A 23874-nucleotide genomic window follows, 5' to 3' on the forward strand; every position below is an offset into this window, starting at 1 on the left:
TGCAGGACCGGCCCGGTTGGAGTCGGGGATTTGGATTTGACGTCAAGATTTGTTCGAAGCTAAAGTTTTCATTGTCGTCCAGAGGCAAATACCGAAAGGTTCGCTACCCCAGATTCATGGGGAAGCTGCTGACGATCTAGAGTGGAAACTGTTATGTAACGAAATGCTTCCCCGCGTTATGGCCGTGGGATATGTGGGTTTGGGAACAACTTTAACTTATCTTCTTCCAACTGTATGATCATCATAGAAATGATTAGGAAGCGACAAAGAAAAACTAGTTGAGATATTATGTTACGAGGTCTTTTCGTGATACATCGAGGAGAGCGGAACAATTATTGGCAAATATAGTGCATTGCCAGGAAAAAGCATATTACACAGGTTAAAGTGTGGCGGGGCGGCACAGGTTCTTCTTCTACGATCGTCAGGATTACACGACACAGACCATCCAAGATACGTTGATGCCAGCCAAGGGCTGCGTCATCTCATGCCAGATGAAATGCTGTAATTCTCACTTCTTACGTTAATTATTCCATTTTTATCTCTTTCCCGTTTTCTCTGCGTCGTATTTCGTGACAGGAGGATTCTCAACACCAACGGAGTCCGATCAACCCAATCCTCAAGAGTCAAGACCATGCCACCATCCGAGCTGCGGTGGCGCTGTCATTGGCTGGCATGGAGAGCCACGAGGTCTGCCATCACTCAGGGTGGTATCTGTTGCCACGTCTGATACGAGGATTCTCTGGGCATTTATGTACGCAGCTCAGTCATTGATTCATTGATTCATTCGCTACCACGAAAAAACATTATTGACGCCTTGGACTGCGAAGGTGGTGTCAGCGCCACTGCTGAATCTAGTATTACGATCAATATAACTCGAAGTCTTAATTGGTCCGTCGAAGAAACATGCGCCAATCAAGACGTCTCTGGTTTGACGCGATGTTACCGTATCCCCTGCTCGAGATGTCGTTGATCTCTTGTAGGTGAAGGCTTTGATTCCTGCCCTTAGTTCCACGGTCCTGTGGTTTAGGCCCGCCGCCCGACATACAAGAGAATTAAGAATTAAGGTTGATCTCACGCTTTAGCAGAAAACTTTGACGACGGTAATTACCAATTTACTTTTTTTCCTTTTTCATTGTTCTAATTATTTCACGTACTCTTTTACTTTGGGTGCCGCCCCAACGGAACTCAACTAAGTGGTCTGTTCATTCAAGGAAACTTGTTAAAAAGTTTTTCGGAAGGGCTTTTTTCTTATGCCCAGATGATACCGAGGTCATGGTTCAGAAGCCCGGATAATATAGTCTTACCGGTTTGGGAGTAGGCACAGATCCCAACAAAGAGCGTGTGGGCCGAGGCTTTCTTGGATCAATAAGAAACCCCTTTCTGAACGAAGAGCTCGGAAGTAATACCTTTTACTGCAAAGGGGCACAGTCCCAATTTCTCGGTAAACTGACATGAGGGTTGCCTGATATGCCAAGGTTAGAAGCACGGTCTTCGGCTATCCTTATTACCTATTGAACCATTTGAATGGCCTTGTAAGGGACTCAGACCACAACCGACATGAACGCCAGGACTTCGATAGTGGTGACAAGGCGCATTGGGAACTCGCTGTCCTTTGGCCCGCAGGGCCTCGCCAATGTTATCTTGGTTAGTAATCTCGACCAAGATCCTGATCAGTGGTCCGAGTCGGATATTGACGGTTTCACTGCTGAGTGTGAATTGGCGCACTTCACGGATGAAGCAAAGATCTGACATACTTAAGGACCCCTTTTTGGGACCCCTTCTGTGCTGGTGTTCTCCCGTGCTTCCATGCTTCCATGCATTGGTCGTCCTTAGCACAAGGAAATCGAGCGAGTAGGATGTCCTCCGAAGCGAATTGTTCTAGTCTAAAGGAGCAAAAAGAAAATATGAGGACTTTCGTTTTAAGTTTCAACTAAGTTAGACGCCGTAGCTAGACGAGGACAAACGTCGCAACTGAGGATTGTTGCAAGGGTCTCCAGGTTATTGTATGTCATAGAAACACGAAACAGGCACACGTTGCGTTTTCATCAATTGGTAGCTGCACCAACAAATGTCAGCCGATTGTACAGACTTTTGACCTGGTAGGCTCAGTAGTACATACAGAGATGTGTGTATGGACTTAGCATATTGCTGAATATTCGGCGAAAAGGAATCATTACCGGAGTCCGTCCTTGATAGGACCGGGCAATAGTCGACAGCACTCGGCGAATAGCTCGAGTCCCTGAAACCATGGAACGTACCGTCTCTGACACGGCTCTGGGCAACGCAAGTCTCTTATCTATGCGAATGTTGGGAATATGATTGGTTTCAGATGCCAACCGCGTGGAAGTTAAGTGGGGGCGATCGATTCCCAAAACGCCCTGGTCTAGCGGGGAAAGAAACGCTGCAGGCCGCGAACGGCCCTCTTCCTCCACCCCCCTTCAGCGCTTCTTCCCGCCGTTCATAAGATGATGCGTTTCTGCCTCTAGTCGTGATGGTGATGTATGTACCGAAAAAAGGACGTGGCGTTTGCCACTATTCTGGAAAGTTACAGACCGTTCAATGCATTTATTACCGTAAGGTTGGGCATACTTCAGGTACACGGTATTCCCTCTCTAGCAGTCGCTTAGCGGCATCTCGTACTTTCTGATATTCTTATCTTGCATGTGAAGCTCACGTATGATTGCAAAGCCACGCAGGGTATCTCGTGGCACTAAGTTCTTACCCCTACGCTCCTCAGACAATATTATCGTGTGGACCAGGTGTCGTTTTCCGATAGCAATCGCTGATAAACTGATAATGACTAGATAATGAGGTACTTACCAGATTAGGGAGATAAGCTCCCAGCATACGGAGTACTTTAGTACAATAGATGGACAATTTAGACACACGACTCCACTTGTTGAATCAGCTTGACGGCAACTAAAATAAAAAAGAAATTAAATTTTTTTCTGTTCGGAAGATAACATTTACAATGCAAGCTAACAACCAAACCATAACCGCTTTCACTCGAACCTGCCGCCAAGTGACTTTCTTAGTAAATCAAGCTCAAGCACAAACCCGTATGAGAATTCCATCACGCGGTACAGTTCATGGTCTCTGCTGACCCAAGAATGAAAGATTCCCAGTCGGCGGCCCGGTGGCGTTCCAGAGTTACTTGACGGCAAAGTACATACCTACCTTGTCTTACGGGAAGCAACCATGTTCACTGCTCGCTCAGCCGCCCGGCCTACAAATCCAGCCCCCCTTAGGTAAATGGACGGGGATGTGTTGGCAAGCAAGAGGGGAAAGAAGAAAAGGACAGGAAGGACGAAAGATTGTGGATTAATTTATTCTGGCATGAACCCTGTATGTCGGTTACCTACCTGTAGTTGTTGTAGCAGTAGTAGTACTGTATCCCCACCAGGATAGATATGGATGTACGACCTAAGGCGGGCTCAAAACCCAGGTTCGGTTAGTCCCTAAATCATTTCCTCTTGAGTTAGGACGAGTCCTTGGGTCGCATGAAATTCCCGCAAATCCGGACTTATCGATACGGTCAAGTAATGGTAATAATAATGAAATTAAACGCAATCAGTCCGCTATCACGACCCTCGTCCATTGGGCCAACTTAAGGTTTCCCCGTACTGCACTTGCATCCACTAAATTGTCCGGTTCCAGATCCTCCTTCCTACTCTCTTTCCAGTAAGCCACATGGACTAGACCCAGAACTGCAAATCGGCATGTCCGCGCTGCCATGACTTCTCCTCTCTCTTTGCTCGTAGATAATAGGCTAATGCTGCGGAACCCTTCCCAAGGGAGTAAGTAGCAGGTGGTGTGAATCGGTCCATGGTGTTTGATTTTCTTACCCCCCTCCCTCCTGTCAATAATAATATTTTATTTGATTTGCCCTCCATTTGATTGATTTAATATAAATAACCCAAATAACCCACCTCGTCATTATTCGGTGTAGTACCTCCTTTATAGATTCACGCATTTCCCACCCGCACCTCTCTCGGTCAGCAAGCTTTCTGTCCTGAGCGGTCGCCGCCCTGCTCATACTCTCCTAGGGCTTATACTTTCATCCTTTCTCCTTTACCTTTTCTTCCCTTTCCCTTGAGTAGCATATTCCTTATCTCCACCACAACCCTTCTATTTCTTTGATTTCATCGTTGGCCTCCTGAAGAGGGAAGATCAGGTGGTTCATCATGGAGAAGGACGAAATCGAGGCCAAGGCCGAGCCCCGAGGAGCGGCCTTCGAGTCCCCGCCACCTCTGTACGGAGATAGCGAGCCAACACAGGCAGGTCTTGGTCGCAGAATATGGGACAGTTTCAAAAGGGACCCGAATGCCCATGTCACGGGCGGCCATGGTTCCTCCGGTGCAGATGGAAAGTCCTTTGATATCGAAAACGCCGCGCAGAAGACGGCTAGTTCACCTTTACAACGTAGTCTCAAGGGCCGTCATCTGCAGATGATTGCCATCGGTGGTTCTATCGGTATGTGCGGATCATTCCATCGTGTTGCTCCAAACTATGATGTGCTGCTATTTCTGACCCCCGCTCTCCACGTTACTAGGTACTGGTCTTTTTGTCGGATCCGGAAAAGTCTTGGCCACAGGTGGCCCAGCGTCGGTTCTCATTGCTTATGCTTTGATTGGTTGCATGCTTTACTGCACCGTACACGCACTTGGTGAAATGGCTGTTCTTTTCCCCGTTGCTGGTTCATTTGCGCACTACTCGACTCGATTCATTGATCCGGCATGGGGTTTCGCTATGGGTTGGAACTATGCATTGCAATGGCTCGTAGTGTTGCCGCTGGAAATTGTAGCTGCGTCGATCACTGTCGACTACTGGCAGTCCGATATCTCTAACGCCGCATGGGTCGCAATCTTTTGGGTATTGATCGTCTCAATCAACTTGTTCGGCGTCAGAGGCTACGGTGAGGCTGAGTTTGTCTTCTCACTCATTAAGGTTGTTGCTGTGATTGGCTTTATGTAAGTGTTCCGTGCAAATGCTTTCCTCATCGTTTATTACCTGGAACAGGAGAACTGACGTATGATAGCATCCTCGGCATTGTCCTGAACTGCGGCGGAGGTCCCCAGGGTGGATATATCGGTGGAAAGTATTGGAGCGATCCTGGTGCTTTCCATAATGGGTTCAAAGGTCTTTGCAGTGTCTTCGTCAACGCCGCGTTTGCCTTTGCTGGAACCGAGCTCGTCGGTTTGGCTGCAGCTGAGACCGCTAACCCTCGGAAATCGCTCCCAACAGCTGTCAAGCAAGTGTTCTGGCGTATTTGTCTCTTCTACATTGTATCACTCACCCTGGTCGGCCTTCTTGTTCCCTGGAATGACGAACGACTTCTTGATGGGAGCTCCAGTGCTGACGCTAAAGCCTCTCCATTTGTGATCGCCATCAAGAATGCTGGTATCTCCGTGCTAGACTCTATCATGAACGTCGTTATCATGATTGCGGTCTTATCCGTGGGTAACTCGTCAGTTTATGGCTCCTCTCGTACCCTTGCAGCCCTTGCCGAGCAGGGACAGGCCCCCAAATTCCTGTCATATATTGATCGCAAGGGTCGCCCTCTCTGGGCAATTCTAATTGCTTCTGCCCTCGGTTTGCTTAGTTTCTTGGCCGCATCAGACAAACAAGAAGTGGCTTTCGAGTGGATGATGGCCATATCCGGTCTCTCGTCCATCTTCACTTGGGGTTCGGTTTGTTTGGCGCACATTCGCTTCCGTCGTGGCTGGAAGGCTCAGGGCCACAGTCTCAATGAACTCGCCTTCCAATCACAACCGGGAGTGATCGGCTCTTGGATCGGGTTCTTGTTCAACTGTCTCGTTCTTGTCGCACAGTTCTGGGTTGGATTTGCGCCAATCGGTTATGCGACGAAGACCGCTGGTGAGCTTGTTGAGGCCTGGTTTTCCGTATACCTAGCTGCTCCAGTTGTCCTGCTCTTTTATATCCCTTACAAGCTCTGGTTCAAGACGCCATTTATCCGGGCCAAGGACATGGACCTGCAAACCGGTCGTCGCGATCTCGATCTTCAGTACTTGATCGAGCAGGAACGAGCTGAACAGGCAGAATGGCCTGCATGGAAGAAGGTGTATAAGTTCTTCTGTTAGCATTGGGAGTTTCATGATTCTTTGTTTTGTTTCGCAGGCTTGAAATTCATATGCTGATCTCCACTGTACGATTATGATTAATGTGCCTATATCCCGACTGATAACCCAATCTCATAGTCTTGACATCGATCCTAGCATGAACGATTGTCGTAAGCCTCTTTGAATCCCATTACTTGGCTCCCTGTCCGGGAATCATCCGTGCGACTGCTGAGGCAGTTATGCTAAGCTTTTGTATTGTTGATGTTGACACTGTCTTTCTCCAGTCTTGGCATGTTTGTATCTGGAGAACGTTCCAGACTACTATAGGTAAAGCTGATACCGGCCGTATGGATTGTTGTATTTGGTGACTATTTGTAGTGGCCCACAAACCGCGTATTCTACCGTAATTACAATGTCATGCCGCTCTAAAATCTGGCCAAGTGTGTAATATTTCACGGTGCAGCCAAAAATAGCAACCCGACTGAGACACGTGAGGCTGAGGTAGTTATGGACTAGGTTGTCTCACAACGGTAAATTACACTCATGGAGCCGGAGCGACGTTTTCCTCTCAGATCTCCGCCAGCAAAGAAATCATCTTCCCCTGTTGTCATCCATCCCGTCCTTAGAGCATTGGTGTCTTCTACCCTCACTCGGAGTTTCTATTCTCTTTGTGCTTGTCGGTATTTACGATTATCACTTTCCTAGGGTCCTTCTTTCTCGGCATCTGTTCGCTTCTTAGCCGCCTTCGCATAAGTAGATCCTCCGGTGCCTATGTTTGCTCGCAGCCGGTCTAAGCCACGGAAAGGATTCGTTGTCACTCCTCTTTTGAAACAGGCGCTGAACGAGGCTGGTCACTCTTTGTTTATTCACCGCCCGCGCAACTGCCCTTCCGTTGCGGACATACTCAACCTGACTGTGGTGGCTGGTTTCTAATTAGTGGCTTCGTTGGCGACTGAGGTCATTCATATTCCTAAGTTTTGATGCTATTCTGAGATACCCCTAAGCAGTCCCCAGTTACCGTTCATTTCTTTTTCGATTTCCACAGGTCGCATCCTCGACAAGCCGTCACTATGTCCGGTTTTGCGGCTTCGTTCTGGACGCCGGACTACGCTACTGGCCTAGGGGTCCTTTATGGGAAGCTTCAACAAGGCGTTGTCGAGAACAAGCAAATCATTACAATCGCGTCTATGCGTGCGGATGCGGAAGATCAATATGGTGCCCGGTTAGGGGATATTGCGCCGACCGTGGATCGGTTGACAGGAGCAGGGTTTGCAAAGGATGATGGGGCAAGCGTGAGGAAGGTAGGTTAACACCGACTATGGCTGGTGCTACGTATACTAAGTCTTTTGGGCGACATGAAGGCATATGAAGGTGTCCGCACCGAGATGGTCGAAGCGGCCAAGAATCACCAGAAGATTGCCTCGAACATTCGCGAATTAGTTGTCTCACCTTTCCGTCGCTGGTGCGATCAGCATGAGGCACGAATCCAGAATTCACACGACGACCTTCAGGCTCGTATCAAAGAACACACAAAACAGGCGGACTTGGTCAAGAAACTGCGGAGCCACTATTTCAACAAATGCCGTGTGGTGGAAGACTTGGAGGAAGAGAACAAGCTCGCATTCCAGGCTCCGGAGGCTAGCCCGCCAGTCAAAGCGCCTCCCAAGATCGTACTTCCGGAGGAGGCAGAGGATGAAGAGCCTATGGAAATCGGTGATCACGTCTACACACCAGAGGGTCTCAAGCAGCTGTTGGTGCACATGCTGGATAATATCAAGATGGGTGATGTCAAGGTGCCCATTATCGGCACGTACCAGAATACATCGACCGGTGCCGACATCGTGGAATACACCCAGAAACACATGAATGCCACTAGCGTCAGCTATGCAGAAAGGATTGGGCAGGATCTCGTCGACAATGGCCTGCTCCGGTTGGTGGGTAATATGGGTAGCACATTCGCTAATAGCAGCAAGATGCGATACCAATGGCGCCCCAAAGTGTTCCAGATCGCTGGTATTCCCGAAAAGAAGACGCCTCTCTTGCGTGTAACATCGATGGCGAACAGCGAGGACGGCAGCGAGTCCCCGATATCTACTGTTTCGGAAATGTTGGCAGGCTGGAACCCTCTCAACAATGCTCATCCGAATGAGACGCCGGCAGAGAAGCTGCGCAGAGAAGCGCGCGAGGCTGATGAACGGTACAAGGCTGCTGTGCGGAAGCTGGACCAGATCAGATGCAAACTTGAGGAAGAGATCGTGGAGAATCTCCGGTTTATGGAACAGTGTGAGCTGGACCGACTTAAGGCGATCAAGGCAGTTGTCCTCGATTTCTCCGGTGCAATCAGCAACGTCATCCCCAATTTGCAGAGCACAGTGGACCATATGATGCTTTACCAGGAGACTATCCAGCCTCTTGGCGATCTTCGGTATCTTCTTGAGAATTACCGGACCGGAGGTTTCGTGCCCCGCGTCCAAGCATATGAAAACTATTATGGCTCCGTCGAAGGTATGATATCATTAATTAGGTCTTGTGCAAGGTGGACAATAACTGACCCGTCAGATCAAAATTTCGGCGTGGACCTTGAGGCCCGAGCAAGAGCTGATCGCAAACGGGTCCCTGTCCTGGTTACTACGCTCTTGACCTATCTTGATAATCGTAAGATTATAGCAGTTCCTGACTTCAAACATTGGCATTAACGGAATACTATAGGCTATCCGGACCTTGAGGGTGATGAGGCACGACGTGCTATCTGGCTTTATGATGTCCCTCTGGCAGCTACACACCACCTTCGCAATGTTTTGAACAACAGCAAGGTAGATTACCAGGAAGTCCTAGAGAAATATGAGGTTCCCATCGTTGCAAGCGTGTTGAAATTATATCTTCTTGAGTTGCCAGGTTCGTACGGCCTTTGCATCTACACATCGGAGATCTGTGCTGACTAGTTTTTCATAGATTCCCTTGTTTCTTCGCAAGTTTACGAAATTGTTAAGACCATTTATTCTACCACCGCTCATGAGACCACGGAAGAAGGCCGGATCAAGGTCTTGCAAAGCACACTTGGTCAGCTCCGTCTCAATAACATCGCTACGCTTGACGCTGTTATGACCCATTTTACGCGCCTGATAGACCTCACATCTGCAGATGAGGCTTACATTTCTGCACTCGCACAAGCACTGTCTCCTTGCATTCTTCGTCCACGTATCGAGAGCAGCCTTACCATGAATGAACGTCACAGCTACCGTCTCATCCGAGATCTTTTCGCTCACAAGGATGCAATCTTTGGCGAATTGAAGCGTCAGTCCAGCGCTCTCGGGGTCACAGGTTCCATTAGCCGCCCCCGCGCTATTAGCACGGATGAGAGTAACCGTCGTGCAGCTATGGAAGCTCGCGCCCGTGCTATTATGGATCGTACTCGGGCCAACAGCCCAGCTCCTCCTCGGAAGCACAGACGGGATCGCTCCAGCGGTCCTTCGGAGGCAGGCCGCTTCCCAGTCAATGTCTCCAGCCCGACCGAGAGGCGAACGGTCACTCGTAACAGCCTAGATGTCCCTAGCAGCAACAGCTCACCGACCGCTCAGGAACAACTGTCCAACGTCAACATTAACGCTGCTACTGAGGCTGCGGCCACTGAGGCTACTCCCAACGGCACATCCAGTGATTCCTCGGCTTCAGCTACTGCTAACGAAACTCCCTCCTCCGGCACTTCGACCCCCCCACCCATTGCGGCGCCAACAGCACCAGAGGACTCTCCTACCCCTACTCCTACTCCAGCCGCCGATGGCGAGAAACGCACTTCCATCGCTCGCGCCTCAATCACCCGCAAGCCCGGGCTCGGTAACCGATCCAGCTTCCCTGTCGTCCCAAGCGGTGAATCCGGGACAGATAGCAAGCGCAACAGCCTGGCCGACAGCGAACCCAAGGGCGTAACCCTGGAAGACAAGCCAATGGATGATGACTAAACGTACTATCTATCAAAGCGAATTAAAAGAATAACCACCATCGCCCCACAAAACCGCAAAAATGAATTTAGAAAACCAGAAAACCAGTATAACCTCAGGAGGGAATTATATGTATGCAGTCGGCATCACTCAGACTTTCAGCAGGCCTTGTTAGTCGAGATCGATGTACGACAATGGAAGTTGCGATATACTCATTATGTTTTCTCGAAACCCTTCTTTCACCAATTGTTTTTCCCTTCTATTCAAGTATAAATCATACCATGCCATTCGCTATTGTTTCGCATACCCCTCGACATTTTTTCCATGTATGTTTTATCCTTTCTTGATCCTTTTTGTTCCTTTGTATGCATAAAGTATCTACCTCCCATTTTGTGTTGCTTATTGGTTTGCGCGCTTTCGCAATGTCCTCTTCCCAGCGACCCGAGTGGAATCGATTGTATAGCTCTTTCAGTTTTGGATGAGCCGATAGCTTATATGTAGAGATGTGTTCGCGATTTATGACAACTTATGTATAACTCATATAGTCTTATTTTCAGTAACATTATGATCGTATCTAGATAAACTATACACCGCTATGTCCGAATGCTATGATAAACGCTAGACAAATAATATACCCTTGAATCCAACGCCTGTACAAACGATTGACGACACAATTTATCCAATAAACTCCATCCGTGCGATACGGTTCATTATACATATCACAACCCTTGGCCCATGAGCAGCCGTCTGAGGATGCCCTCTCCTGGGCCAGAAAGCTGAGTTTCGATCTCTTTCTGGGACACAAAGCAAACCAGGCCCTGTTCGTCCATGGCTCTGCTGGGGGTCATAGGCCCACTCATCGACTTAGAGGGAGAACGTCTGATGTTTGACCCACCAGCAACTGTGCCGCCTCGACCCTTTCCCTGATACTCTCCAACCAGTCCTAGAGTCTCCAAGTTGCTAAGTACATCTCTGAACTCGGTTGCTGTAAGTGGGTGGAGGATATTGTCTTTCCGGCATAGAGTACAGTAGGTATCGAAGATCTGCTTGATGGTTGGGGCCGAATGCTTAGTCTTCGAGGGTGTGCCTGGGAATTCTCCTTCGCGTCGTTTACGGTCGAGCGCAATCAATGCACAAATGGCTGCTTTTTGCTGCAGGTTGATACCTTGAAGTCGTTGGACAGTTCCTTGTCCAAATGTGGCCGAAGTGATGCGTGCAACATGGGCAATGCTGGCCCGTGGTGCAGTAAGTGTCGTATATGCTGATGTAAGATTTTGCTTTGGTCTGGGGGATGAGAGATTGTTATTCTCAACAAGTATTGTTTTAGAAGGGCTCTCCGGGTTCTCGTTCTGCTTTTCGAGTTTCTGCAGTGTTTCTTGCTCAATGAGATCAATAGCGCGCTTGATGAGCTCAAAAGCCTTTCGCAGATCGCCGGTCTGCGATGCAACTTTCTTCGAGCATAACGTTATAGCTGCCGGTTGGACGAAAGGAATAAATTTTGGATCATCACACTGGCCAGGAGAGAGTAATGAGCGGAGACGCTCAGTGACTACGTTGGCGATCTGACCAGCGTTGTAAGGTAAGAAAGGGAGTAAACGAGGTTTCAGGTTTTTTGCCTTGAGCTGTGGCAATGCACGGTCGGTTAAATCTAGCGCGTTGGCAATTCCGATAAGCATGAGCTTGGATTTTCCTTGCAATGACCACTCGAACAAAGACTGCAGGATACCCGCATCCGCTGTAAGGAGATGGTCTATTTCATCCAATGAAACCAGAAACATCTCATCTTGCTTCTTATTGGATGTGAACATGGCTTTTAGCCTCTCCGCCTCACTCTTTTTGAAAATCTGCTGGTCATCGCAGAGATCTTCAATAAGCTTGCTATAGACATCTCGAGCACTTCGCATGCTCGCACAATTGACATGCGTGACCTTCACGGAGCCCAGGTCAAGCTCATCACACGCTTCTTTGACCAAGGCACTTTTGCCTGTCCCGGGAGGACCGCTGACATACAGACAACCACCTTGCTGTGACTCCAGACCATCTTGTATGAACGAGGCTAGCTTTTCCCGTTCCGCTTCCCGGCCAATAAGGCGACCCGAATTTGCGCCCCGGGCGAACAATTGTCTGGCTTGAGTATATATCGTTTGTGTGGTTTGCGTGGCTTGTGGTGTTGATGTCTGTCGAGGTGTACGTGGAGTTAACGAGATTCCTCCAACCTGAACCCGGTGTCTTGGTGTGATAGGCGGCGAATCAAGGGCGTCCCGGAACCTAGACTTTGAAGGGGTCTTGAATTCAACCGATGTCGTATTCTCATCTGTAGGTACCGGTTGAGGATCGGCGTAGTTTCGCGTCGATAATCCTCCATTCTGTGATTTGGAGGTACGGATACGTGAATGGGCCTTTGTAGGAGATGGCACTCCGTGCTCCGGCTCTTCATCCTTCACACCCCCATTTGTATTAATGACATCCTTAGACTTGTCATCATTTTCCTTTTGAAAGGCGCTGTCACCCCTTGTCTTTGACCGCAGTTGGCGTGTTGTCGGTGCAGACGGTGCATTCTCTGCTTGAAGGATGCGAGGCGGTTGTGTTCGGCGCCTACTGGCACTGCGCACTGGTAGCACTGGCACTAATACCAATTAGTTAGCATGGACTAGATTCAATGACGCCTGGGGAAGGAGAGAGCAAAGGATAGCTCCATGTCGCGCAGTCGTACCTCCTACCTCAAGAGTGTTCCGTTGGCGCTTGCCGAGAACCGACGCAGTCATTGTGAGCGCTCGAGGCTTTGCTAGCCGCTGGGGAAGGAACAGATGTGGAGGATAAGTATGAATAGTCAAGTACGAAGGAGATGGTAGTAGTAGACATAAAAGTAATATGCCGCTACTGGGTCTAGAGGTTCGATGACAGGTACTTGGCACTATGCCTCAACCAGGCATAATTGGCCCGTTCCTTTTTGATTCGCGCCCTCACGCGTTTTTCCATCGCGCGTCACGCGTCCCTCTATGCCCCCGGAAAAGGAAAATCACATGGGCCGGACTACGGTCTGGCGGAAAGTCCACTAATGCAATCCTTGGGTCGCGCGCGTAAACGCCGCTTATCCCCGCGGTGGCGGAGAATCTGATTATCCCAAGTCCAAATCCACCAAGCAAAGTGCGTCACTCGGTTCTACCTAATGATGCGGGCCATTTCTGCAAAGACATATTTCAGGTCATTCCGTTGGCGCCAGGTTCACGCCAAGTGACAAAAAGCTCGTATGCTGGGTTCATTCCTCTTACCACATAACTGCGATCATTGTTAATTATTAAGACCTCTGTGGCTTTTTATTTTCTCTTTCACTGAACAAGTATCTGCTGTTTGCAGCTGTTTGCATCACATTCGTCACAAGTCAATACACTAAATCTTGTGGAATAGCTTTTTCTTCTGCCACAACAAGTTAACATCCCGAGCATCTTTCTCAAATACTCGCCGCTATCATATCTTTCCCAAGCACCTTGCCCGCTATGAACGACGATGTGGTGGCTCAGTTCACCGAAATCACGGGCTCGAGCCCTGAGCTGGCCATTCAGTATCTCCACTTAGCCGATTACAATATAGAACAAGCGATGCAGCTTTATTTCGAAAACGGTGGCGCACCACTAACTGATGAGCCCATACCATCTACATCAGACGCTCCGGGAGCTCGACCTACCGCGGGCGATAGTGGGGCTGTACATGTCGGCTCTGATGACGAGGTCACTGTTGACGAGGCACGATCTACCCCTCGGCACCAAGGGCCGCAAAGTTCTACCTATGAAGATGACGAGGCCATGGCTCGCCGTCTTCAGGAGGAAATGTATGGCGGTGGGGGAGGTGGGGGAGCAGCAGTTGAAGATGATGGTGTGCGTGCTCCCATGGCTCGCACAACAGAAACACTCGTAGGCCCAGATGCGGACTTCGACGATGGAGATATGCACACAAGCATACTGGGCCAATTGCGCGCTCGCCAGCAACGAAACAGTTAGTATTCCCATGTCGTTAGCCCCCTTTCACGTTCGCCAACTAACCTTTAGATTTGCTAGATCGACCTGGTATCTTCAATCAAAGGGACACTTCTTCGATATGGACAGGGGAAGACGAGGCCTCACGTCGCCAAAGGCTCTCAGAAGCAACTGGGGGTGCGTCTGATGCTTCGAATAAATCCAACATGCTAGCCGAAATGTACCGTCCGCCGTTTGAAATCATGTCACGACTTCCATGGGACCAAGCCCGCCAGGAAGGCCGTGAGAATGAGAGGTGGTTGCTGGTCAATATACAAGACCCCTCCATCTTCGACTGCCAGCTGCTGAACAGGGACTTGTGGAAGGACGCCGGGATCAGAGACACTGTCAAAGAACACTTTCTCTTCTTGCAGTACTCTAAGGACGACCCACGAGCTGCGCCATACCTACAATACTATTTTCAAGCGAGCGACGTCTCCGACAACTACCCGCATATCGCCATTGTCGACCCACGTACCGGTGAGCAGATGAAGGTGTGGTCTGGGCCGCCTGTGGTGAAGGCCGCAGACTTCCTGATGCAGCTGCATGAATTTCTCGACCGTTACAGCCTTAACCACAATGTACGGAACCCAGTGGCCAAGCGGAAACCGGAGAAGAAGGAGAAGAGCATCGATGCTATGACGGAAGAGGAAATGATGGAATTGGCAATGAGAAATAGTCTTGGTGGAGATCCGTCTCAGCCCCAGAAATTGGAAGATCCCGACGATTTGACCCGGAGCGTCGAGGACGTGAAAGGCAAAGGCCGAGCAGCCGATACCGAGGACATCAACATGGATGAAGCTGATCAAGGCGGGAAGGGCGAGGTAGAAACTTCTCCATTCGCCTCGATTCCAGATGATAAACCTCACACGGAGCCCCCCTCCGACCCGGCTACGACTACCCGCATTCAGTTCCGCCATCCATCCGGAAGAGTAATCCGCCGCTTCGCTCTGAAGGATCCCGTCCGAAGAATCTACGAATGGCTCAAGGCCGATCCTCCGTTGCCAGATAAAGCGGGCGTCGAGTTTGAGCTCAACTCCCTAGGTCACAATTTGCTTGACTCGCTTGACACCAGTGTGGAAGATGCGGGCTTGAAGAATGGTACAGTAATGATAGGATACGTTGAAGAGTAAATGCACATGCATGAGGATATGATACCTGCATTTGATGAGGCGTTGGGTTCGGAGACTTATGGACCGGCCGGTCATGAGCTCAAGGGACAGAAGTCACATTTTACACCATGGGTTCTCACTTAGATAGGGATGCATTCTTGCCTAGGTTAGAATTGTTTTCTTTCCAATTTCCGTACCCCCTTCCTAATATGTCCTGTGTTACTTGGACAATCTTTTCACACATCCTCTTACGAAAGGGAACTAGCCTGTAGTAGGAGACACCAGGCACGGTCACTGAACTGCAGCTCTTTCAACTGTTGGCTGTATTGGATCAATTACGTATAGGGAAAGGGAAGAATCTGCTATGAGCCTCTGTGCATATTAATACCCTTTTGTCCAGAGGCAGGAAAGCTATTTATAAACCCCGGGGTCATTAACCCTAATTCGATCGGTACTCCACCGAGAACAGATTCTCTTAATCTGGTATTGAATATATTAAGTGACGCAAGTTCTGCCATTATTGTCGTAACAAATATAGCGACGACCATGAAAATGTCTACAAATATGATTGAATATTTCTATAATAGTTGATCTAGAGCCGCGAAGCTATTTACCTTAGAACAGATAACTGGAGCTTCTTGAGACCACTGCTACAACTATACTATAGGAACCTGAGTGCATGTTATGCTCTTAAACCAACTCTAGGAAGATTGACATATAAGGTAGAGGTATCAGAGAAGGTTGCACTGTTCCAAATGTACTCCTCATGCATGACTACTTATAGAAGAGATAGATCTCATGTGTCCTTCTACATCAGATCACTGGGACACAGTTGTGCTAACTGTAATTGATCACCAATGACCTATAGTAGAAGACCTTCTAGACTAGACGGGAACCTATGAACGAAGTCCATAACGTCGGGGTCAGTGCATTCACCTGAGCGCCTATAACAAGATTGTTCCAACCAAAACGTCTCTTCGAACTCTTCCAATGTCTGTAAAAGGCCCTCGTAACTCCACTCTGGGAACGGAGACCTGAGCTGTGACGAAAGCAAACCATTCGAGTGCATCTTTCTTGTTAGAAACCCTAGCCAAACTGAACTACACAAGAGGCTACACCCACGATCGCCACTCTGGAAGGATTCCAGCAGCTCGTAAAGCTTATTGAGCACATTTATAATGTTGCGTTCTCTGCGAAAGTTCATGTCCTCTAGACGACTGTGAGTAAAATAATTTATAACTAGGAGTCTGCACAACCAATACCTATTACTTGCATTGGGATAGGTAGGCCAGAGGGAGTAATCAACCCTTTGCTTTTGTTCATGGCAATGGCGGTAGTCCTTGTAAACAGGGCCTCGAGTTGGAAAAACCAGGAAATCCACAATCATAGCTTGATGTCTCGAGTATATTCATTTGGAATGTCAGCTTTGTCCATAATAGAGCGGATCCACATCATATCTGCAAGAACCCTCACGGGCCTCTGGCATCCATAGAAGTCAGGTAACACAGTAACCTTACCAAGCATCTCAAGGCTTAGCTTTTGAGGTAGGTCATGAGCTTGGCCGTGGATGATCTTGAGCAAGATTAAGAATGCTTCAAGGTTCCAACCCTCGGTGGTCATCTCCACTGAGCCTTGTTGGCAGAATGTGATATTTTCCTTCCCACCACCAGTCAGTGAAACCTTGAAAACACGCGACGCATGCATTAAATGTTTTGCAGATACTTGGATACGAAATGTTTTCCCTCGTGACTCATCGTCAATATTATCCTTTTGATGGTCGTTGTGATTGGCTCTGTTTTGGTCGTAAGAAAATTCTTCAATGGGCTTTTTCTCCGGTGCTCCTCCGTGTCCATCACCTGCAAAAGGGTCTGTGGTTGGCTCTTCTGTAATTGCTGGAGAGGGCAGCTCAGAAACCGCAAAGGGAGCATTTGCATTTCGGAGGACTATCATCACATCCCCATCTAGATCGACAATATGAGTTGCTCCATTTATGATGATAGGTTTACGTAAATTAACAAAGTTGTACTTTAAGATGGTACGGGGAAGTGCTAAGGGTGCTTAAAGTGAGAGGCTGATGGAGGGGTCTGAGGATGTTAAACGTGCCTGCTTTTTATAAGGCATTCACCCGCCTTAAATTGTCGACGTCTTTCAAACAATTTCGAACTGCTTCTTTCCTCTCTACGGAATGGACCACCTAGAATAAAGGTGAAGTGATATAATGAGTACCTGTTATCAGTAGTCAGAAAGGCCCAATAAGGCGACTTCTTGTGTCTAAGGGGTCATAAAGACCAGTGCTCAGGCATCCCAGAAAATACAGTACGCTCTATTCCTTTCCTCTTTCCTTCAACTTTCCTTTTTCTTTAATTTTTTTTTTTTTTTTTTTTTTTTTTTTACTTTGCGGGTTTTCCAACCTCCCGTATGGCAATTGATAAATGTTATTTTGGCTGACCGGCTTACTATCGACATAGGGAGCATGAAATCAACTAGTTCATTATATTCCGCTGAAAGCCCGCGGTATACAATGCCTACCATGGATAATTTTAGGCCTTTTGACTGGATATGTCGCTAATCCTGGACCTTTCGCCAATGTGAACACCACCAACATAAAAGGTTGACAACTACGAGACCTCTGCGACTATATTTTCCTAGGCAGAACCTTAACCTTCAGCTCTGGCTTCTCCCACAGATTATATACTCGTTGCTTATCCCACAACTTCGAAGCTGGATAAAGTTCCAGATCAAAGTTCCAGAGTACCAAAGCCAACAGCAGGCGCATTTCCATATATGCAAGACTGCCGTTCGTCAGCTGCCGTCAAGCAGCAAGGTTCGGAGGAAATACGTACTTTCGACCAATGCAATTGCGAGGTCCAACATGGAACGGCTGCAAAGCATTTTTGTGATCCTTCTCAAAACCTGGAGCATTGCCTAACCATCGTTCGGGGAGGTACTCATTGGGACGCACGAAGTTTCGGGGAGAACGGTAGGTTGCCCAGTGTGTCATCCGAATGGCAGTCTGTAATTTGTTAATCAGTTGCTCTCAGGACACTGGATGAATGTCCCAGTCATTTGATTTCTTACATTTGGGGGCACTGGCTGACCATTGATCACCTCTACATTAGATCCCGTTCTCCGTGGAAATCCATCCGCCACAGGAGGATAAACACGTAACGCTTCATTAAGGCAAGCCAGAAGATAATGGAGCTTGTTTACGCTGACGAAGGAGATCTTATCAGCTGAATCGAACTCGCTCCGGACTTCTTTCACTGCCTTTTCCAGTTTTTCTGGGTTGTTAAGGAGGTGAAAAGTAACACCGCATAGTAAGGAGGCAGTAGTTTCGCTGCCCGCAACGATCAATGTCTGCACCGTTGATTGATACTCCAGATCAGTTACACCACTGTCAGGCTTAAGAAGATTGGCAACCAGATCGTTCCGACCGTCATGGATGGTCTTCCGATAATTTGCCTTCTCTCGGCTTAGCGCTTGCTGCTCAATTTTACGGCGTTGGAAGCTCTTCGGAATAAACCTTCTGATGACCGGGCTTAACCAGGGCCAGAATTGGGTGCATCGAACGAATACATTGTAACGGATGCTGTCGAATATTATGCTGACCCAGGGGTGAAAGCCAGAGCTTTGAAGACAGTTAAAGGATTCCCCGAAGACCAGTTGACCCATGACATCGAACGTGAAATACTATTAAAAAATTTAGTCCAACAGGGCAAAACATTACAATGATACTGAGGGACGAAATCATATTACTACCCACATTATACCAACGGGTGAAGTCCACAACATTTTCCTTCGGTCCATTGGCTTGAGTGCTCAAGTAGCTAATCATCAGGTCCGCATAGTGTCGTATAGTGTCTTCTTGTTCTCTCATCGACTTCTCAGAGAATCCATGTGACATCTGTCTTCGAATGTATCCATGACGGTCCCGGGGGGCGCGAAAGATACCCTCCGGACTGGATAGTGCACTCGAATAAAAGCTTGGATCTTTCGGAATCTCCGACTGTCCAGGACGATGACCATAAATCTCGTTCCACCCATCTGGGTGGATATACGAGAGCTCATCTGGAGCCACTCGGACTACATCACCATACCTGAGGTGAAGCTCGTGAATGGCAAAGGGCAGAGAGCCTTTAGCACAATGCCAGGCGTACCATAGCCTAGTAGCTGCGGCGAGCCGAGGTCCAGGATAGTTCGACAGTGGGTGGAAGAACACGTTGTACGACCACGAGGCAATAGCTGCAATAGAGACCTACAACGTTTGTATTAGGTGAGAGGCCCACAGGACGTCTACTACTATGATAAGCAATAGTAAAGGTAGGGTAAGCCATCGTACCAAAGCGATAACTTCACCTATAAGCTCGAAAGTCACCACAGGGCTTAGAATAAATGCCAAGTTGTTGGCAGGCAACATTATCGTTGATATTTATAGTAAAATCCGTTTGGCAGATATAGAGTTCCGATGAGAGGGTCAAAGGATCTGTAGACTGAAACTTCTCGCAGATGGGGGCCTTAATATACAAGCGCAACACACCATGTTCTGTTCATATCGGAATTAGTTAGAGGTTTATCCTGCATGATGGGTTCACAGTGCTCTTGCATAACACAACAATCGGCAAGGAAGTGCCGAGAGGTACATATAACTGACACAGCGATCCCCGCCATTTGAGGGGTAAGTTACATGCTGTTACTTGGAATATTCCTGTTTTTAGATAGCTGTATATAAGCACCATAAGCCACAGAAAACTTATGTGACATGATTCCCTGCCAATCTTATGGTGATTACTGAGATAAACAAAAGCATTCATTGTCATACCTAATAGGTTAGTGTAAAAATAGCCCTACTTCTTAGGCACTTGTGAGGTACGTGTATACGGCAGACGAACTGCCGAATGACAATGGAGAACATTCCAACATTCGCTCACATAGCCTCCGAAGTGGACCATAAAGGATTTGTGGACCGAAGGATTCAGCATCGCCTTGCAATGATGGCCCGGGGCCAAGGATGCCGATCTTCGTGGCTGACGGGTCACTAAACCTAGGGAGGATAGCGCTATCCTCTTAGGTTGCCAACCTTCGCAACTCTTTGCGATTATTTAAGAACATGCATCAAGAACACAACTAGCCAGGAACCCTTAAAGTGTAATACAAAGTGATTTTGACAGACACAACGGCAAAGCAAAATGGCCCAGTCGTATCCTCTTCTTTTTCTTTGGCTTCTTGTCTTATCGGCTGTATCTAGTACAGCTATACCACTCCGAGCAGGGATCTTCACCTCTGTTAAGGGTGGTAGTGTGACAACTAGGGCCGATAAGGTGCCCCTAAGAGTTCTCCCGCTCGGAGCCTCGATTACTTGGGGAGTAAACTCGGCTTCTGGAAATGGTTACCGGGCGCCTTTACGGAATAAACTCACCTCGACCGGCTGGGAAGTCGATATGGTCGGAACTAAGCAGCACGGAAACATGACAGACAATGTTTGTTGCCCTCCCCTATACGATTCCAATCCGCGTCCTCAATTGAAATGTTACTAACATACATGGTCTTCTCAGGATGTCGAGGCACACTCTGGCGACACTATCGATCAGGTCAAGGCAGCAGCCCAGGGATCTCTCAAATATAAGCCGAACGTGGTTACAATCAACGCGGGAACCAACGACTGCAGACTCAATATTAGCATCTCAGAAGCTAGTGATCGTATGCGATCCCTGATTGAGAGCATTCTGGATGCTGAGGACACGCAAGACACAACAATTGTCTTGTCCACCTTGATACCCTCTGTACAAAAGCAGACTGAGGCCAACCGTCCTGACGTCAATCGCCAGTACCGCTCTTTGGCCAACAACATGCAAAAAGAAGGTGTTCGCATCGTTTTGGCTGATATGGACCCTGAGACGGACGATGATAAAAACCGGCTGGTGTACCCCGAGGACTATACCACGAATGGAGTCGCGGATGACACCCACCCGAATGAGCAAGGCTATGCGAAGATGGCTAATGTTTGGTATAAGGCGGTTTTGGAAGCATCTGATAGAGGCTTTATTCAATAGAGCATGTCTGCGGACAGCTCTTGAGACTTCTATGGAGCTAATTGTGAGTTCTTTATGATGATGGGAGTTATAGACGTTCTCGTGTCAAAGTGGATTGGGGGGATGCAGCCCTGTATGTATAGGTTAGGATATATGATAGAGCTTCTTTGTACAATACTAGACTTTTCGAGGAAACTCTCCATCTTTCCTTTTTCGTTCGTTGGGCCTTTATGCAAGTGTATCTTGTAGGTGCATAGGAGTAGGTAGAGTGATAAGAAAGATTAGATTATGCGACCAATCCTCTGTTATTATTATTTATGCGAGTCTCCGGAACAAATATAGTGTAGGATTTGGTGGCATAAGCCTACATACAAAAAGTAGTCAACATCAACTAGCAACGGGTCAATCGCGCCCTCACTCCTAGCCAACAAGAATAACCGAACGTAAGTCATGCATTCAGGTTGAACTAAACGTATGCCCTAGAGACATGCAAGTTGAGTTGCATTCTTCGTCAACTCTTACACCCTCAGACCCGACCTAAACGTCATCTTCAGAGATATCTGAAATCCCATCATGTCAGTATACCACCATGGTCCATAAGACTGAAGAAGAACCACTACTCAAAACTCACCTTCTGAAGACCTTTGGAAGATCCCTCCCATACTCCAAAGCTGACCATACTTATAGGTCCCATGAAACCCCAAAAGCAGACCATTCCCCGTATTCTGCTCATGATGTTCTCCACCACTTCCTCCCACTGTGGAGTGTTGGTCTCTGTTGGTTTTCACCTCCAGACCGTCGACGCGATCTGTCGCGCGTATCACCATATGACTGATCTTTTCACCATGGCCAAGAGATAAACTCTTGCTGGACTCGCCTCGGGTTCCAACCCGGATGCTCCTTTTGCCGTCTTTATAGGTCAACTCGATACCGTATAGGATATCTACTCCGGTTGGTTCGTAACGGCCAACATATGCAGTAACCTTTGTCACGCAGTTATCGTCGTTGCGTAGCAGGAACCCGATCACTGGCTCGGAGGTCTTGTTGATTGCGTAGTTGACGATGGTGTTGCCTATTGGCTCCCAGGTGTTTGATTCCTTGGACATGTTTGTGGGGATAGTGATGTTTTTCTTGGCTCAGGGTAAAGATAGAAAATGGGCGGCAAATTGTTTGAAACCAAGGGTTGGTAAAGAAAACGGTGCAAAATCTGAGCATTACATGCAACAGTAAGGAATATATATCCCAAATACTTCTCTGTGTTATGGCGAATTTCCCTGCATTGAGCACCCCGTAACTCATATTGTAACACACCCTGGTCCCTGGCCCCTTCGCGAAGTATGTACTACAGATTCATGGAGGAGCCACTTACTGCTCCTCCATAGACAGAGCCATAGCGTTGAGGCGGATATCAACGCATACGTAATGTGCAACTAACAGATGGCAGTGGAATCGTGGAATCTTATATCAATCATTTTGGCACCAATTACCCATGCTCCTGGGTGGTCCGCTGCATGTACGCTACGCAAAACTCTCGACGCAGAGGTCCAATAATCTTTTCTACTGTAATGAGATCAACTACCCGGGTGCCATGTCTTAACTGCTTTCTATGGAGGACTTGACGAATGGCCTCCAGTAATGTTTCACTGGCTTTCTTGGTAGCTTCTGATGACGCATTGTTTGAGCGTCAGCGGCCCTTGGTATACGTAATGCTATATGGTCTATCTTCGACTGGTGAGTACATTTGTGTAGAATCGAAGAATAAACTCAGGAACATCACTCGATCCCTTGATCCCTCTAAGTATTACTTTAGCGTGTATATAAGTTGCAATTTATATCTGTTATACTTAAGCAATATAGATAATATTGCTTGGCGGTGCTAACAGACAAGCATAAATGGAGGCCTCCATAGACCTGGGAGATATTTCATGCTTTGGCCAGGGAGCACAGCATGACCAGGGTTATGATGTCCGGAATCAAATGGAGAGTATTGCTGGCATGCTTTCTGTGCCAAGATTTTCATCCCTAACGTCCGATTGAAGAGCAGGAGTCAGTACAGTCAGCAAACTGCGTTTCACAGTTGTAAGCCTATATTCTTTGCTCATTACCACCAGGATTATTTTATCTTTTTATTTTCGGGTGCCCTAATCGTATATTATTTTCTTCTGTGTCTGCTTCGCCCTAATATAAAAGTTAATACTGTTAGTATTTGCACAATCAGCGTGGTCTTCTGGGTGAAAAGTTGATATTAAGCCAGTCAACTAGTATTCAACTGGTCAATTTTTCTAATTGACCAGAGGTTAAGAATGACTATTCCCTTCAACCGAGCTTTAACAGACAGGTTAGAAATGATACACCTATTGACCTAACCTAGTCTGGCCATGTGCAGTCTGCTTTGATCGTAGAAACAACTGAAGCTGTGATTGTTCAGATTCCTGCAATTGATTATTGCCCCCCCAAGCAATCGAAGCCCTTGGTACGAAAGAATCCTCTAGGGCATCCTTATAGTCAGTGTCCGAATCATCGATGACCACCGTGCTGGTACGGATACTTTGGGACCACCATGTATCCGTGCATGGGCTTTACTGGCGATTCTAGCCGTATATACAAAGAACTGCGCCATACAGGTTGTTGGCTCGGGTATTGGAAAGAAAAGCAATGTTTTCAGAGCTGTATGAAGCCGCTTTTCTACCACCCATCGTCAT

At 47.9% G+C, this 23874-nt stretch overlaps 8 protein-coding genes across 8 annotated transcripts; 4 read left to right on the forward strand and 4 right to left on the reverse strand.

The window, feature by feature from the left end:
- The first annotated feature begins 3843 nt into the window (after positions 1-3843).
- Positions 3844-6305, forward strand: F9C07_2278623 (amino acid transporter). The gene is made up of 3 exons (XM_041289048.2): positions 3844-4473; positions 4553-4970; positions 5039-6305. The coding sequence occupies exons 1-3, from the start codon at positions 4185-4187 to the stop codon at positions 6099-6101; spliced, it is 1770 nt and encodes a 589-aa protein (XP_041141704.1). The 5' UTR covers positions 3844-4184; the 3' UTR covers positions 6102-6305.
- F9C07_2278624 (uncharacterized protein) lies at positions 6306-10563 on the forward strand. Its single transcript, XM_041289047.2, has 5 exons — positions 6306-7381; positions 7442-8585; positions 8640-8735; positions 8790-8975; positions 9033-10563. The coding sequence occupies exons 1-5, from the start codon at positions 7151-7153 to the stop codon at positions 10037-10039; spliced, it is 2664 nt and encodes an 887-aa protein (XP_041141703.1). The 5' UTR covers positions 6306-7150; the 3' UTR covers positions 10040-10563.
- Positions 10564-13106, reverse strand: F9C07_2278625 (putative cell division control protein Cdc6). The gene is made up of 2 exons (XM_041289060.2): positions 12732-13106; positions 10564-12644 (listed from the first exon to the last, which is right to left on the reverse strand). Exons 1-2 carry the CDS (start codon positions 12781-12783, stop codon positions 10738-10740), a joined length of 1959 nt encoding a protein of 652 aa, XP_041141702.1. The 5' UTR covers positions 12784-13106; the 3' UTR covers positions 10564-10737.
- Positions 13107-13515: 409 nt separating this feature from the next.
- F9C07_142 (putative ubiquitin regulatory protein) lies at positions 13516-15164 on the forward strand (the record flags this gene model as incomplete). The annotated part of the gene is made up of 2 exons (XM_041289046.1): positions 13516-14011; positions 14074-15164. 2 exons carry the CDS (start codon positions 13516-13518, stop codon positions 15162-15164), a joined length of 1587 nt encoding a protein of 528 aa, XP_041141701.1.
- Positions 15165-16526: 1362 nt separating this feature from the next.
- On the reverse strand, positions 16527-17093 carry F9C07_2227036 (uncharacterized protein; the record flags this gene model as incomplete). The annotated part of the gene is made up of 1 exon (XM_071509791.1): positions 16527-17093. The coding sequence occupies one exon, from the start codon at positions 17091-17093 to the stop codon at positions 16527-16529; it is 567 nt and encodes a 188-aa protein (XP_071365421.1).
- A 685-nt stretch (positions 17094-17778) lies between these two features.
- F9C07_143 (putative cytochrome P450) lies at positions 17779-19560 on the reverse strand (the record flags this gene model as incomplete). Its single annotated transcript, XM_041289049.1, has 5 exons — positions 17779-17935; positions 17987-18156; positions 18222-18833; positions 18907-19398; positions 19483-19560. 5 exons carry the CDS (start codon positions 19558-19560, stop codon positions 17779-17781), a joined length of 1509 nt encoding a protein of 502 aa, XP_041141700.1.
- Positions 19561-20329: 769 nt separating this feature from the next.
- On the forward strand, positions 20330-21193 carry F9C07_144 (SGNH hydrolase-type esterase domain-containing protein; the record flags this gene model as incomplete). The annotated part of the gene is made up of 2 exons (XM_041289045.1): positions 20330-20620; positions 20696-21193. 2 exons carry the CDS (start codon positions 20330-20332, stop codon positions 21191-21193), a joined length of 789 nt encoding a protein of 262 aa, XP_041141699.1.
- A 516-nt stretch (positions 21194-21709) lies between these two features.
- Positions 21710-22278, reverse strand: F9C07_145 (uncharacterized protein; the record flags this gene model as incomplete). Its single annotated transcript, XM_041289038.1, has 2 exons — positions 21710-21732; positions 21804-22278. The coding sequence occupies 2 exons, from the start codon at positions 22276-22278 to the stop codon at positions 21710-21712; spliced, it is 498 nt and encodes a 165-aa protein (XP_041141698.1).
- Between the last annotated feature and the right edge of the window lie 1596 nt (positions 22279-23874).

The sequence above is a fragment of the Aspergillus flavus genome, chromosome 1 (assembly GCF_009017415.1).
Source record: "Aspergillus flavus chromosome 1, complete sequence".
NCBI lineage: Eukaryota > Fungi > Ascomycota > Eurotiomycetes > Eurotiales > Aspergillaceae > Aspergillus > Aspergillus flavus.

Excerpts from the sequence above, each read along its gene's own strand:
- F9C07_2278623 (XM_041289048.2), top strand. The coding sequence starts at position 4,185 with ATGGAGAAGGACGAAATCGAGGCCAAGGCCGAGCCCCGAGGAGCGGCC. Across the intron at positions 4,474-4,552 it reads TGCCATCGGTGGTTCTATCG|GTACTGGTCTTTTTGTCGGA; the intron begins GTATGTGCGGAT and ends CCACGTTACTAG. Across the intron at positions 4,971-5,038 it reads GTTGCTGTGATTGGCTTTAT|CATCCTCGGCATTGTCCTGA; the intron begins GTAAGTGTTCCG and ends GACGTATGATAG.
- F9C07_2278624 (XM_041289047.2), top strand. The coding sequence starts at position 7,151 with ATGTCCGGTTTTGCGGCTTCGTTCTGGACGCCGGACTACGCTACTGGC. Across the intron at positions 8,586-8,639 it reads CTATTATGGCTCCGTCGAAG|ATCAAAATTTCGGCGTGGAC; the intron begins GTATGATATCAT and ends CTGACCCGTCAG. Across the intron at positions 8,976-9,032 it reads ATATCTTCTTGAGTTGCCAG|ATTCCCTTGTTTCTTCGCAA; the intron begins GTTCGTACGGCC and ends AGTTTTTCATAG.
- F9C07_2278625 (XM_041289060.2), bottom strand. The coding sequence starts at position 12,783 with ATGACTGCGTCGGTTCTCGGCAAGCGCCAACGGAACACTCTTGAGGTA. Across the intron at positions 12,645-12,731 it reads GAACACTCTTGAGGTAGGAG|TGCCAGTGCTACCAGTGCGC; the intron begins GTACGACTGCGC and ends AATTGGTATTAG.